This window comes from Cygnus olor, chromosome 4, assembly GCF_009769625.2.
Source record: "Cygnus olor isolate bCygOlo1 chromosome 4, bCygOlo1.pri.v2, whole genome shotgun sequence".
Classification (NCBI taxonomy): domain Eukaryota; kingdom Metazoa; phylum Chordata; class Aves; order Anseriformes; family Anatidae; genus Cygnus; species Cygnus olor.
The window spans coordinates 52465683-52481064 of record NC_049172.1 but is presented as its reverse complement, the minus strand read 5'-3'; the positions used below and the strand labels follow the sequence as shown (position 1 = coordinate 52481064).

Sequence of the window (15382 nt, the reverse complement as noted above, 5' to 3'; positions counted from 1 at the left end):
AATGACATAGCCATCAAAAATATGGGACACTTCAAGGTGCATGTAAGCCATCATGAAAAGAATCAGGGGAAAAAAAAAAAGAAATATACAACATATTGAAATTGACTTGTTATCTAAATTTGAACTATGTTCTTTTTGTATTTGTCGTATGTTTGTATCATGGTAAAATTAAAAGAAAATAAATTTCCTTTCAAGTATGAAAGGAACTGCTGGGGTCTGAATTATCCAATAATCATGAAGAGTGACTCCTGTTCCCATCAAAAATTGCTCTGCACTTTTTTTTGTTCATCCCTTGCTCTGAATCATTTGGTCTTTTAGATCACCCATCAGCACAAAATCTAGACATTTAAATAATGGATTACATGTCATTCCAAGAATAACCAGATTTTTCAGTCTATTAAGGCTAACAAGAATTTAACAGATAAAAAGATGAAAGGCATATAACCGAAAAAGTTATTACTAAGTTAACTACAGATAATTGGAAACGTTTTCAACTATGGACCTTCTCTGGAATGCCAAAAGACTGTCTTTCCTTAAAGAGTCTGATGAGTTCTAAGATTCCTCCCGAGTTCTAAGACTGCTCTAAGACTCATGTGAGTTCTAAGACTGCCTTCAAATGGATACCTCTCCCTCTTGTGACAGGAATTTATTCTCAAGGGTCTGTTATTAAGAATACAACCAAAACAGAATGATGATTGCAGCCAGTGGGAGTTGTCGCCAGTAGAACTGGTGCACAGACCAAGATGATGAAGACAGACAGCAAGATGACCAGGGACACAGAAAGCCCTGATCTGCCAGGTGTCATGCTACTGATCTTCAACATTGTGACTTTATCCCATTCTATAATGCTGCTATGACTCGACAGAGCTCTAAAGTCTCTATTTCATGGCCTCAGCCTTCTCAAAACTGCTCCAATTCATCTGATTCCTCTTGTATACTATGTAACTAATGGTTCCTCTGCAACACACTTTGCTTATATTCAGTAAGGGATGTTCTCAATCTCTTCAGCACACTATCCAGCCATATTAAGAGCTACTAACTTCTAAGACATGTTTGAAAGCCTATATACCAGTGATTTTGTTATCATGCATACTGCATTCTTATCTACAATTTCCTTAAAATAGCCTTCAAGAAAATGTTTATTTTTAAATAAACATTTCATCCCTCATTTTTAACTTGTTCACTCCTCCTTCTCTGGGCCTTTTGTTTAATCATAATTTCAAATTCATCCAGGCTGAAGAACTTTCCTCCTTTCTCCCACTAACAGTCTTCACCTCCTAAAACCAACTGACATGATTCTATATGTTTATGAGCATAACAAAGAGCTGCACCCGTTGCAGGAAGAGTTAATGCACTAAAAAAAAAAAAAACACAAGATACCAGGAAAACTATTTTGGCCTCTTTTAGTCTACAGATCTAGCCAAAAAGCTAAAAATTGTAGTGGAGTTTTACTTCTTTGCATACTGAGTATCTAAAACAGGAGAAAGGAAAAAAACAAAACAAAACCACTGCCTTTTTTCAGCTGCTTTTACATGAAGGCAAGAAGAAAAGACTGAAAAGGACACCCAAACACAGCAGTCTGATGCTCCAATGAGTTACAGAATCAGAGAATCACTTAGGTTGGAAAAGACCTCCAAGATCATCAAATCCAACTGTGAATCTAGCCTGCCAAGTTTATTACTTAATCATACCTCTAATCACTACATCTACATGTCTTCTGAAAACCTCCAGGAACCATGACTCAGTCAATATAAGGAGAAAGAGAACTCATCCCTGATTTTTCAGTTTGGAAATAAGGTCAGTATCTGAAAAGAGTTACTTACCTGCAATTCTTTTTCACTGAAGGTAAGTATTATATTAGAACCACACTTCTGGAACTATTCTACTGCACAGGAACTATATTCTAAACTGAATTTCTCAAATGACAAATTGCTTGACCAGCAGATGGCATGCTCCTACACATTCTTGAGGCACAATAGCCATGAGCACATTTAATGTTTCTTTTTACTCAAATTTTTAAATTAAATAATTCAATTAAAAATAAAAGCATGTTTTCTCCCTAGCCAGGGAGGAAGGACAGATGTGTGGATCTATTATAACTATTACCTTCAGAGAAGAATTACAGGTAAATGTTTTTCTCTTCTTAACGACAAGTACAGTGGAATTATAATAGATCCACACTCTTGCGACTGAAAACTCCCGGAATGCATCTGTAAGAAATCAGTAAATAAAAAATGGAATATATAAAAAAAGGTATTTAACGGTTAGTTAGTAGTATATATATCAGTCTAGAAACAGAAACATGGATAATATTGTATATGGAGAAATAGGAAAACCTATTAAACTAGAACAGTCTGAAGCACATACTACTTTAGTTCCCCTCCAAAAACATAAAATATTTTTATATACACACTCAAATAAAAGAACAACAAAAACCCTACAACAACAACAAAAATAGATAAGAATCTACTTATATTCACCTTCAATAATAGAGACAGTCAAGAAATGAAATCCTTACAAAGTGAGTAACTAGCTACAAATCCCTGAACTATTAGAATTTGATTCATACTCCTCTATTATTAATATCTATTGGTTTCTGAAGGTCACCTAGTATAAAAAGTCAAATTGCAGACATCAGATTTTACCCCTGTAATCTTTTGAAGAATGAAGACTAATACAGAATATATCAGAAATATTTTTTTTACCTCTCTAGTCTTAACAGAATAAAGACTTCATAATTTATATTTTAACTTGACTAGTTTAACAACATTTGCATATCTACTGATAGATTGAATCTATTAAGATCTTTTCCCTTGCATTTACATACCCATGCCCATCCAGTCTGATGTTTCCAACAAAGTCATAGAGATGTCGGTTTGGGCTCTCACATTCAATTCTGCCTGAAAGTCTCATCAAGCTTTCTATGTCCTTTATATCTGATGTTAGAGGCAAACCCTGTAAACAAAATTTGTTTGTCGTGACATTAAAAATCACTTTCCAATATAAAATTCTATGTATTATAAATCTGATATGGCATGACCTGAAAGGCAGTATTCCTACATGAATAGAATAGGACCACTACACTTTGCTGTCATATTGCTGGATGCTAGTGAGAGTAAAAAAAGTCACCTTGGTATCTTAAAATATCATGAAGATGACAGGGTCACAACCAACCATATAACTCAGCAAGAATGTCCCTGCACAGGCATTGCACACTCAGCCAAAAACTGCCATTCCCTACCTGCTCCTCAAGTGCAATACTGGCACTAGCAGCTTCTTTCTGCAGTGCTTCTCACTCTTCTATCCTCTAAAAACAAAGGAATAACCCAGACTACAAATCCTTCAACCTATTCTCCCAAAGGAAACCCCCTGAAGTGCAAGGAATGGCTTAGAAATAAGTATTCATTCCTTCTATTTAATGCATTGAATGAAAACATTTATGAGATAGCAATAACCAATAACTTTTTTAACTTAATCTATTAAAATCTCAGAGCCTTCTAAAATGAACATCAACGTCTTAAAATGTTTTATAAGCAATAATAGACTTAAAATATTGGTAATATTCTCAAAAATGAAATTCCTACCTGTCGAATTTTTAAGTTTGTCTCACCATCTAAATTAGATGTTTCGATGTAGCACATAGCTTGTGGTTCACTATTAAGAGAAAAAAATCCTTAATTTTATATTATAATGTCAAACTCCATTAACTTTCTTTAATGTTTTAATACCTATTCAGGCAATCAGCTTTTTTTTTTTCCCCTTATCAAATCTTCAGAACTAGAATAATTTATAGTCAAATCTGTAAAACTACTACAATACTCCACATTGTCAGAAAAGTTTGCCAAAAGTTATCATCTTAGATCAAATGCTGCTAAAAATGCTGTATAACTTTTATTTATTTGTTCATTTTTTAAGTTTTTACATGAGATTATATATAGGCACAAATGAAGTACAGTCATAGTGCCTACTACTGCATGCAGCAGTAATACAGATATGAACATTTTCTTGTAAAGGGTTTTCTTAAATAAAAGTTCATATTATGGGCTTTTTTTTGTCCAGTTTTTGAAATACAGCCATCCTTTCCATGCAATTTTAAAACTTTTTTTTTTTTTTTTTTGGTGTGTAACACACAGAAGTGATTTTGTGTGTTGTATAACACTTCTGGATTTGAAAACATATAACCATTATAGAGGTGATAACTAGGAAAAGAAAAAGAAGGACAAAATGACTTTTTTGCAAGTAGATGTTAAAGAAGATCAGGTCAGGATTTCTAAATTACTCCACTCAGCTCCCGTCTTCTGGGCATAAGAACAGAGCGCTTACTATTTATATTTGTGACATAAATTAAGATCCTGCAAAGAACCAGAGTCATCATGAAAAACCTTTACAACTTAGAAGAATTAATGTTTACTCTCTACACCACTTTAAAGCTAATGTTTTTTTCCCTCTTTCTAGCATGGAATTCAAGAATCAAGAGCTTTTTTGAGTTTGTGAATGCAACAGTGGCTACTGCTAAGTGACTTAACTTTATCCTCGAATCATTCTAAAACTGTGTAGGTTATTCAAACATAGTATTTTTGCAAAGCGAAACCACTAAAATGTGCAAAATCATTATCATAAATTCCTTTTAGAAAGTATTTTCTTCTTGGCAAACTTTTCTAAAAATGTAAATAACTTCTGTCTAGATTGTTTGGCTGGCATCACCTGTATGAAACACTACTACAATTCTAGCATTCTAATTAGTTGATAGTAAACACAAACAATATTTTTGTGGAGCACTAAGGCAGCAATGCTTAAAAACACATGCTTAATTATAATTACTTTAGCAGATAGCGGTGACCTCCAAAGTAAATAAATTGCAGTTAGATCAAGGCAGGCCCATTGATTTTTTAGGAAACAATGAAGTCCAGCAACAGCGCAGATGATAGCATAAAGCTGACATGTCTAAGAAACATGCATTTTGACACAGTACACAAGAACAATGCTGCTTTTGCCATTGCATGCGGCAGAGATTGTGCAACATTCACATTTGTGCAGAGGGTCCTCTACCAGTCCTATCAATAATAAACTATATTCTTTGCTGAAAATGAGTTGGTATGAATGTGTCTATTTTTAATTTGCTTTAAGGAATTAGGCATATACTTATCCCAGTGTTTTACTGTGTATTTATTTAATGACAACTTGTCTGATAAAATTTCATGGGGATAGTGTAAAAGCTTAAAAAGAAGGTCTGAAACAAGTTCTCATTTCTTGGAATCTTACCATGTATTTACACTTTAAAGGATGTGCACTTTTATCAACTGAACCTTTTCTCATTTTATAGATGTGTGGGTTTTGTCTAAGAAAGATGGACAGTAAAGCAAAGATTATCAACATATCAGTGTTCTTCATATTTGGTATACGAGGACCCACATACACGTATCCTGTGCAACTAGTTTATTCTAACCTTGATGACAGGCTGATGAGATCAGCTGGGAGATGTTCCCCATTGGTCACTTTCACTACTTCCCCTACTGCCACCTACACATCCCAGTTTGAAAATGATTAGAACAGAAAAATAAGTGATAGGGGAAAACAAAATAAAACAAAAACAAATGGACAAAGACAAAAAGACAGAGTTTGAAATTATTATACAAACAATACATGTTAATTAAAACATCTGATGACAATTTTTTCAAAATCTATTTTAATCAGGTCAGAGAAGCAAAACAACTAAAATATTTCCATTTCTATTCTAGTGGATTGTTTTACTTTAAGGTACCAACTTTAAGCTGCAGAAAACACTGACATTTAACAGGAAAAACAAAAAGCTGTTATGCTTATTTCTCAACTGACAAAGTTTCTAGCCACACCATACGCTATCAAAAATAAATAAATAAAAACCATTACAGTTTACATCGACATTTCCGAAAAGTCTGGCGACAAGAACCCTTCTAGTCAGCTTGCTGAAAATGATTTTGTATTTGGTTTCAGTTTTGTTATTTTCGATCTTCAATGAACTTGCAAGAACAAAACAGAATTAAGTCTCAGAGGTTTGTGCCTTTCCACTGTAAAAAATAGCATGATCTTAATTATCTTAGGAAACTGTAATTCTCCAGAAACTGCTATTATTGGTAAAAAGAACCAAATAATATTAGTCTGATATAAAACCAGGCCCGCAGACTTGCATTGCTATTGAAGCCTAAAATGTAAATGACTATCAATAAACACCTGGAAAGCAAAACTGATGAGACTGTCTTCTTGCAGAATGCATGGCCGTGTGGAGATGAGAGCTGGAAAAGGAGAGCATGTGTTGGTACACACGCACAGAATTGCAGGTAATGTAGTAGCACAAGGTCGTCTCTTGGCAGGAGAGCTTCAACAGGCCCCCAGTTACATAACTAAGGAAGATGTTTTAGCTGGAAAAAAATGCCAGAGCTGGACCTACAAAAGCAATCAGGATTCAAGGAATCACCTTTGCAAACTGGATCCCAGAAGAAAAGCTGACTGGTGAAATTCAAGGTGAATAACAGTCATAGCTGGGATTGTGTGTTCTGACAGAAGTGGGGCAAAGCAAGATGAAGCGAAGAGGTAACACTCCCAATAAGTCCAGTAGCAGCTAAGTATTATTTCAACTTATCAATGCATGATACAGGATTCCCATCAAGGGACAAGGCTTGGAAAGACAGCTTTGCAGATAGGTGGATTCTTCTACGTCTACAACTACAACTGGAGAACACTGTAACGCAAATACCCTACAAATTGGATAGGGCAAAACAGTGAAGAAATCTAGGCAAAGACCCAAATGTAGGAGCTTACTCAGAAGGATTATAAAGAATGTGCTCTGAGAAGATATAATCTGTTATGCCTGTAAGACACTAGAGTTAGCATGAAAGAAGCTATTATCAGGCGAAAATGTTCTTGCTGCATGGTATACTGTCTGTGAAGATCTTGGAGGAGTAGCACCACCAAAACTTATAAATGCTTCTCAAAATGCAGAAGTAAAAGCTTTATAGAGGATACTGAATAGAAAAACATCTGAAGTTACGGTAAACATTAATACTGAACAAAGACAGACTGTGGGAGAATTTACAGAATTACCTGGAATTGTTTAACATGATAATAATAGAAATGTTTTGAAACTACTACAGTTAATTTTGAGATATTATGGAACATAGCATAAATAATGTAGTGTACACCACAATTTGTCACAGAAACATGTAGGATTCTAACTTCATTAACTGTATGTATGAGTAGATTTATTAACTTCTGTGGTACATGGTTTACACCTAACCCATAATTATACGTATTACAATAATACTTCCACTTGTACCAGAAAAAGATAGCTGTCATTGCATAGTAAACATTGAGTAATAAATCAAAACACAATTGATCCTATTTAGATAATGTTAAAACAAACAAAAAAAACAATTCTTAGAATATATTGTCAATTGACCTGATCAAATAGATGTTGAAAAATGTTCATCTTCCACATAGTAAGATGTGGATTTCTTAAATAAAACTGTCCAAGGAAATGATGATAAACAATCTCTGATTGTCCATGTAAAAACAGTTACATTACACACTATACATTAAGTCTTGCTTTCAGTGCTGAAATTATTCAAAAAATGATTAATGAATAAAGTGAGTGTTCAGCTCAAAGACAATGCTAGTTTGATGATTCATGTTTTTTTTTTTTCCCTCTGATTCAACTACCAAACAGGTGACTATATCTATTAAACACGTTTCTGTTGTCTGCAATATATTAATTTTAATTTAAATATAAGATGCAATTTGTTATGTAGGTATCAAAAAGCTAGCCTGGTAAAATACAGAAGTCGATGTCCAAGTTTTAGACAAATCAACCTTTTTTGCATTACACTCAATAACAAAATAACATACTATTTTTTTCATAGAAAAAACTGAATGGTAAACAGAATGGCAGTGTAGTTTTAGAATTGCAATTGACACAATTTAATGAAATACTGCCTGAAATGATAAATTCCCAAATGAACGGAAGATTATACTCAAGAGAAGCAGCATTTTTGTTTATTCCTTATTTCCTTGGAGCAATCACAAACAAATAAATAAATAAATAAATGCAGGGTAGAGAAACCAGCCTCTACACTATAAGCATCAGTGGGCATCTCTACCTTGATGAGAGCAGTACAGTGTCAGCAGGTATATACTCTTTGCCTTTTATTATAACTATATCTCCAACATCTACCTGAAAGAAAACTGGGAATTGGTTAATGGTCTCAAACAAAATATGTTATCCCTTTGTTTTAAGCATAGTAAATATTTACCTTGCTGAATTTGCTAGAAAGACTGTTTTTAAAACGCTTCCAGAGAAGCCTATAGGCGTCAGGTACACAAAGCCCTTGAATTACTTAGAAATCTCTTCAGTAGGCCTTATTTTGACATTGCCTATTCATTTCTTTACTTTGTTAGTTATTGTAATAAATATATCTACATTTAGAATACTTGAGTTAAAGAACAAATTAATCTACAGTGCTAATTCTATAGCCCTTACCGTGGTTTCTGCAAAGGTTTCATCAGAATTTTCACCTGAATCTTATCTCCAAATTATTGTGGATCAAATTTTTGGTCAATTTTTTCAGGTGTGGAAACCAACAAAACCAAGACACTAGATGGAAAGCTTAATATTTACTCCCTGAAAGTTACCTTTAACAGTCCCCTCCTCTAATTACTAGTTAACAGTCTTTAAAGTTCTTTTGCTTTAAGCCAAAGCAATTAAGTCAGCCAATGGTAGTTTTGGCTGACTCATGACATCAAAACTGACTTGATTTAAAAATACATTTTAAGAGACAAATATTAACAAACACAAAAAATAAAATACAAAAGATGATATATTTCCCATCATAACAGTTAATTCTTCTCAGTGATACAGGTTTCGAGAAATAAAGCAAACATTAGATCTATATTCTGCTCCAAAAGTCACCTTGAAAATATAAATACACACCTTCTCCCAGTGGACAATCTCCCATGCACCATTTCGTAGTACTGAAACAAAAAACAGTAAAAAAGAAAGAATTCTCCAGTTATACAATCTAATTGCAGTCTCTGTCAGATTCCTTACAAAAAGTCACGAAAACACACCACATTTACTGAAAATTTTACAGCATGCTTTGTTTCTGTAAGTTCAGGTCAAGCATCTCAATTATACAACACTTTCTTTATATGATAGATTTTGTACCATAGAAACTTATTACTAGGTGAATCAGAACAAGTTTACAGGGTTTAATTATCCATTAAATCTGATATCGATTGTATCATAATGTGGTGTTTTCCAATGAAATTAGTAATTGGAATAAAAAGCTTCAAAGTAAAAAAATGTTATCAAGTTATTATGGGGAAAAATATCAATTCAAGAATATAACTTTGCTCAGTTTAAATAATGATGACTTTCATACAGAGACGACTCATGAAAAGTCACCAGCAGGCTTAGGATTCAGCTGTTCTTACTGCCATTGATATGTCACAGAACTAATTAGTATTGCAAGCACACTCACTACTCTAGTTTTAAGCATTGCTCTACTTTAAAGTATTGCTATGATGCAAAAAACATGCCTCATTTGCCAGTTAATTGATTAATTGATTTGCCAGTTAATTTTTTTAATTAGCATCGGTTACAAAGTTACTGAAGATTGATGTGCAAAAAGAAAATGAAAATAAAATTTATAGATATGTATCAATGCTCAGATAGTTCCAAGAGACTGCTCTCTTTTAATGTGTCTCCCAGCTTTCAAACTGTCAGGATGCTTATTTAAGCACCTGGCCAGAGGATTCAATTCTTATGAAAGCAAGTGTTGATTTCATAAAAGTGGAGCAAATTCTAGGAAAGCATATTGCCTTTACATCTAAGTTTTCATTGATGTTCTTTGCAGATTGACCCTTTTCCTATATATCTACATTTCTATAAACTATTAATTAACCTGCTTAATAATTCTTCAGGAAGAGAGAAGTTCTCTTACCCCTTCCCTGAAGTTTATTAGTGTTGATATGCTCAGGGCAATGGTAAATGGAGCAGTCTCCCTTTCAGACATCAAACAAGCCATTTTCATGACTGTCTCTCACCAATCAGTTGATCATTACACAAAATCCATATTATCCATAATTTCCCTTCATTGGGAAAACTGCAGATCCAGAGTGATGACTGGTTGCAATACTGTAGTAAGGAGTTTAAGGCGCTAAATGGAAGGAAGCTGTCAGCCTTTCTTGCTAGACTTGTTACCTGCTGCTTTAGCTAGTTAAAATCAGCTCACAAATGGGTGAGTCAAATTCATGGAAACATGTTGGGAGATCTGAAATCTCAAGAGTACTCTACCGCAGCCTGATCCAATAAGCTTTTAAGCATAATTAACATGCATGACATTAAATTAAATCTGTTTTCTGATGAGGAAAAAAAAGAGTGGTGTTGCTATGAGCTTTTTATATTATAGAATCCTTGCCCCATAAAGTCTTATGTAGCCTGGCTTTCACATTCATGTCTCCCATTTTTCAGCTCTCTCTAACAAATAGCTTTCAAAAGCATGCTCCGTCTGCCCTATGGAAAATTACTTCACCATCCTGCAGAATGTATGCTTCATCACATTGGAGTGCATGACAGTGTCTAGTGTCTATATGTGCAGCTAGGGAAAGCAAAGTCGTCCCTAATGCAGCATAGCACATCAAAATCCTCTAAGTTTTTACTTTTTTTAAATAGTAACAAAAATTTAGAATTAATAGAAGAATTTAGGATTAGTTAATTACCTAATGTTAACTGAGATACAGATGGTCTTTAATGAACACACAGATTAAGGAAAACCCATATACAGAATCCATACAGGCATGTATAATTTCATGAACAATTGTGTGTTTAAAACACAACTGAAGGTAGAGCTGAATATATAACATACTACTCACATTGCTATTTTTCAGGGTTACAGAATTGCTGAATAGATGAAAGCAAAATTATGGATTACTATACTGATTAACTTCTTAATTATTGTTTTGACACTGTATTTGACAATACACTCAAATATTGCTTTGAGAGTATACTGATATCAGTGTTATGTTTGTGTGAGTCCCGCATTAGCTTAAACTAGTTTCTCAGCGCTAGGAATACTTTTGTGCCAAATCTTGAAGAAATCTGCACAATCCATTTCCAGCTCATTTACCTGTATACTCAACAGTTATGATTACATTGTTAGCATTCGCAAAAACTTCAAGATCACCCCCCCACACAACCACAATTAATAAGCTTTAAAAAATTTCCTACCTTGAGTTTGTTTCTTGTTCACCGCATTATCAGCTTTATGCCTTTTCTGAATTAAAAATGCACAGTGGTTAAAGGCTTCTGTTGAAATAAAACTTTCACACTTAAGATTTAAAACACATTTATTACTCCCTCCTATTCACCAATTTAATACACAGATTTTAAATAGTACTATGGATTATTTGTATAGTCTTTATCACCAAGAAAGTCACATTCAGTTCTAGGCTAATAGTGTTCTAGTAACTCTCACATAGGCAATCTCTATTCGAACAAATTCCTTGATCAAGGATGTGGTATATTTATGTTCTGTAACTTTGCCCTTCCTTGCAACTGGGAGATGACTCTAACAGAGCAAAGGTCATGAAAGCATTCTTCAGGTAAGCATCATATATAGTCAAACTGTGACTGAGTAAATTTAACTTCACTTCTACATAACTACCTGCAGACTTCAGCAAAAAAGACATAAAAACAAACGAAATCAACTCAACCCCTCACCCCAACGTCTCTCAGTTTTCATAAAGCTGTTAAAAGCCTTTTGATAAAAATCTTTTGTTGCAGCTACAAACAGCAGTATTTTCATGGTATACTCATATTAGCTACAACATGCTTAGGAGACTACTAAAACAGATTTTTGAATAGAGGTACAGAATTCATGCTTCTTAAATAGAAAAAAGTCAAAAGCAACATTGTAAATCGAAATGAAAATAAGCTGACCTACTTAAGAGCCATAATTCTAATAACATGATGGTATAACTCTGAGCTGCCAGGTCTTAAAAGGGCACCTTATCACTTTACAAAGACTAAGGTAAGATATTATTTTTGAAAAGATTTTCACAGATTATCATCAGACCCTCTGCAAAAAGATGGCTGATTTTACAGATAAACAGCCTTTGATCGACAAGAAGGCACAGTAAATTGACCAAACCAGGTAGTTATTTGCCCAGAGGGAGAGTCTCCTCCAGCTTGAAAAGTAACAGTTTAATTTTAGTTGCTTTCTGAGCTATGCTGGGTGAAAATTGGAAAACTGTCGATAATCTTGCACTGCACATCACAAGTTTTGCTACCACTTCTGAACCATACATGGAAAACACATGCTGTTAGTGAATAATGTCTTCTGCTTACATCTTCTACTTCTTGGGATTACACTCTAGAAAAGGAAACATTTGGTTCTTGCGTTGAGAGTATTATGTTGATAAGCAGATTTATTTATATCAATATATAAAGTTTGTCATCTAAAAGCAGATTAATCCTGCTTTAGTATCAGATGAAGATAACCATTCCTGAAGATCTTAGATATCTCACTGTGTAAATAAAGTAAAATGTAATTAAGGATGGAAGGAAAACAGACTGAATATTTTTTACTATGGAGCAAGTGGTAAGGTTTCCCAGGAAAAAAAGTACAGCTGTCATAGTCAAATATTCCTGCACGTTCCTGCACGAATCAGAAGGCAATGTTACATTTCATATCTATTTCACTAGAAAAAATTAAGATTTCTTTTTCAGACAATGGTCCGTAAAACTCAGCTGTGTATGGGAGAAATTCCCGATGTTATCATCAGCTACACACACACACACACAAAGCCTTTTGATTAGCAGCTCAATTCTCCCAGTCAGCTACTTCAACTCATTCAGTTTCAACTAAGCACTCTAGGAATTAACTACATGCTGAGGCAATGTAAACTTAACAAAAGGAAAAATAATATGTGAATTACCTTTAGGTAATTCTGTAGTAACTAGTAATAAGAATTTTCATTGTTTAAGCTGATATATGGCAAAAACAATCAAACAAAAAACCAACCCTCAACATGTTCCCTGGCTTGTGCTCCATGCCAAACTATACACTTAGTGTTGCAAAGAGCAAACGATAGAAAGAAACAAAATGACATAAAAGAGGAGGAAGATGAGATAATTTTAAAAAGGACACTCTGTACAGTAGCAGCAGCCTCAGTTTTATATTTGCCTAGACACTGACAGATGGTGTAAGTCTGTAAGCATTAACAGCAGAATTGTTAAAAATATCTGAAAGAGTATGAATTGATTTTATGGCTTTTTAAAAGGGATTTTGTTTATGTAAATGGAAAGCAACAAAGACATTTAAGGAGAAGCCGACTATAGGGCAGCAAACACTGTAAATGCAAAACAGAATGAACACATTAATGGACACAACACTGTCTCTTGCGGGACCTCTCAACTCCTTGGCCAGGAACTTCATAAAACCCAGGGGGATAATGTATCTTGCCTACCATCCATTCTCAAAGTTAACTGAGTAGACTGAATTGAGTGTCTCAGCAGAAAAGGCTGCTGAGTGCCCAGCCACTCTCCATTTCAGAACTTCTTTGTAGCTCATCACTCTTCCTCCTGAACATGTTTCTGCACATACACTGTAATTCTGCTCAAACACAATACACCTGATGTTCCCAGGAAGCTTACTCTTCTTGTGCTGGGAAAGATTACACTAGCTGCAACGCTTTACAGAAATCATGAGGAGCAGCCCACAATACCAAGAACAGAGAACCTTGTCCTCCACATGACAAGGCACTCTCTGATATACTACATCTAAAATCTTGTCCTCCATATAACTTATCTGCAGAACTAGTACAGAACAAAAAAGGATGAAGAAACTCTTCACATCTGAAGAATGACTTGGTAAATCAAGACAAATTCCTTAGATACAAATGATGCAGTCTAAAGCTAACTCATTTGTGTTATCTGAATTAGAGAGACACATTCTGTGATATGCTTTCAATAAAGATCTGGCAGGGAGGTACTGAGAAAACCCCCCAAACCTTTGTTGGAAGTGAAACAAAGACTGATATTCTTTTCCCTACCCACAAAATAAATTAGAATGGACACTTCCAAGCCATGACAATATCCTGTCTCTTTTAAAATTTTCATTCAATAGAATAAGAAAGCCAAACAACCACTACTGCATACAGTGACTCCAGGAAAGCTTGCCATAGGTGGATACGCACCTAGCAAAGATAAGCATTCCATTTGTGTTCCTTGCCCTGAGACATCAACGTATCACATTTATCAACAAGACTAACAATAAATTGCATTGGGCCAGAACAACAGGAAAAACTGAAAAGCCTATTCCCCTTGCTGTCTACAAAACTGTGCAAAACTGAAACAGTGAAACCACAGATTTTATGCATCTGACTTTAAAAAAGGACTCATCAGATGCACTGACCTGGATTTCACAGCTGGGGAAAACCTGTTATTAAAACTTTAAAAGTGGCAGAGAATTATTCAACAGGTTTTCTGCAATATAATCTATGAAAAAAAATCAAATTATTTAGAAAATATTGCTATTAAATACTTACAATATCTTCTATTATCTCCTTCACTGCAGCTACAGCTAAAATAAATAAAAGAGGGACCAATGTTGTATAACGGCCTGTTGGTGATACATCTGGAATTTGCTATTAAAAAGAGAAAAAAAAAAGTGTTTGAATTCCTGGTTGAAAACATACTTTCAATACAAGAAGCAGAACTTTCTGTGCAAACAAAGAGATGAAAACTGGATTCATTATTTAGACAGGGTGCTGGTTATTTCCAAGTAAGTTATTGTCTTTTAATCAAACAAAGCTGATACAACAACACAATGTTTACATTTTAGATAGAACTGTGTTCAGCAGTTACTTTCAGAAGGTTTAGTATCTGCAGGAGATTCACCTTCATTTTTTGTGTTTCAAATTAAATTTAAATACCTATTAACATACAGTTAGTATAGTAAGAAATACCTAATAACATACAGTTATTTTTCTTTTCAGTTTAGATTTTTGTTAAAGTGGACACAGCTCCAAGGTATTTTTAATTCCTTAGGTTTTTAATTTCTAAAAGATTTTGTGTTATACTAGTTACTGATTGACAAATTTCAAACAGCTAAGACTACTGTAAGAAATTAGCTTTTGCTAAGCAGGTATAGGCACAGATAATGCAAGTGCATGTGTACATAAAATGAATGCAGAGAAGATGTTAGTTATGTGATATATATTGATAACTATTCGTAATTATCTTTATATTGACTAGAGTTGTTAACGGCTACATTGATAGGGTAGAGTATTCCTGCCTTAATAGGTTTAGAACAGGTAATGCAGCCCATATGACTACAAGATTTTGCAA

The 15382-nt window shown here is 34.2% G+C and overlaps 1 protein-coding gene across 5 annotated transcripts in view; it reads right to left on the bottom strand.

Annotated features, from left to right (window-relative positions):
- The window catches only part of ATP8A1 (ATPase phospholipid transporting 8A1), a 102190-nt gene that overhangs the window by 74211 nt on the left and 12597 nt on the right, over window positions 1-15382 (bottom strand). For 3 of the 5 annotated variants that reach the window (XM_040555387.1, XM_040555384.1, XM_040555388.1), the window contains exons 4-9: window positions 14581-14679; window positions 11261-11306; window positions 8963-9003; window positions 8133-8206; window positions 3585-3654; window positions 2828-2955 (exon numbers count right to left, since the gene is read on the bottom strand). In XM_040555387.1, coding sequence (XP_040411321.1) covers window positions 2828-2955; window positions 3585-3654; window positions 8133-8206; window positions 8963-9003; window positions 11261-11306; window positions 14581-14679 — 458 coding nt within the window. Of the gene's footprint in view, window positions 1-2827; window positions 2956-3584; window positions 3655-5446; window positions 5521-8132; window positions 8207-8962; window positions 9004-11260; window positions 11307-14580; window positions 14680-15382 lie in introns of all 5 variants that reach the window. The other 2 variants (XM_040555385.1, XM_040555383.1) reach the window with 1 other exon arrangement.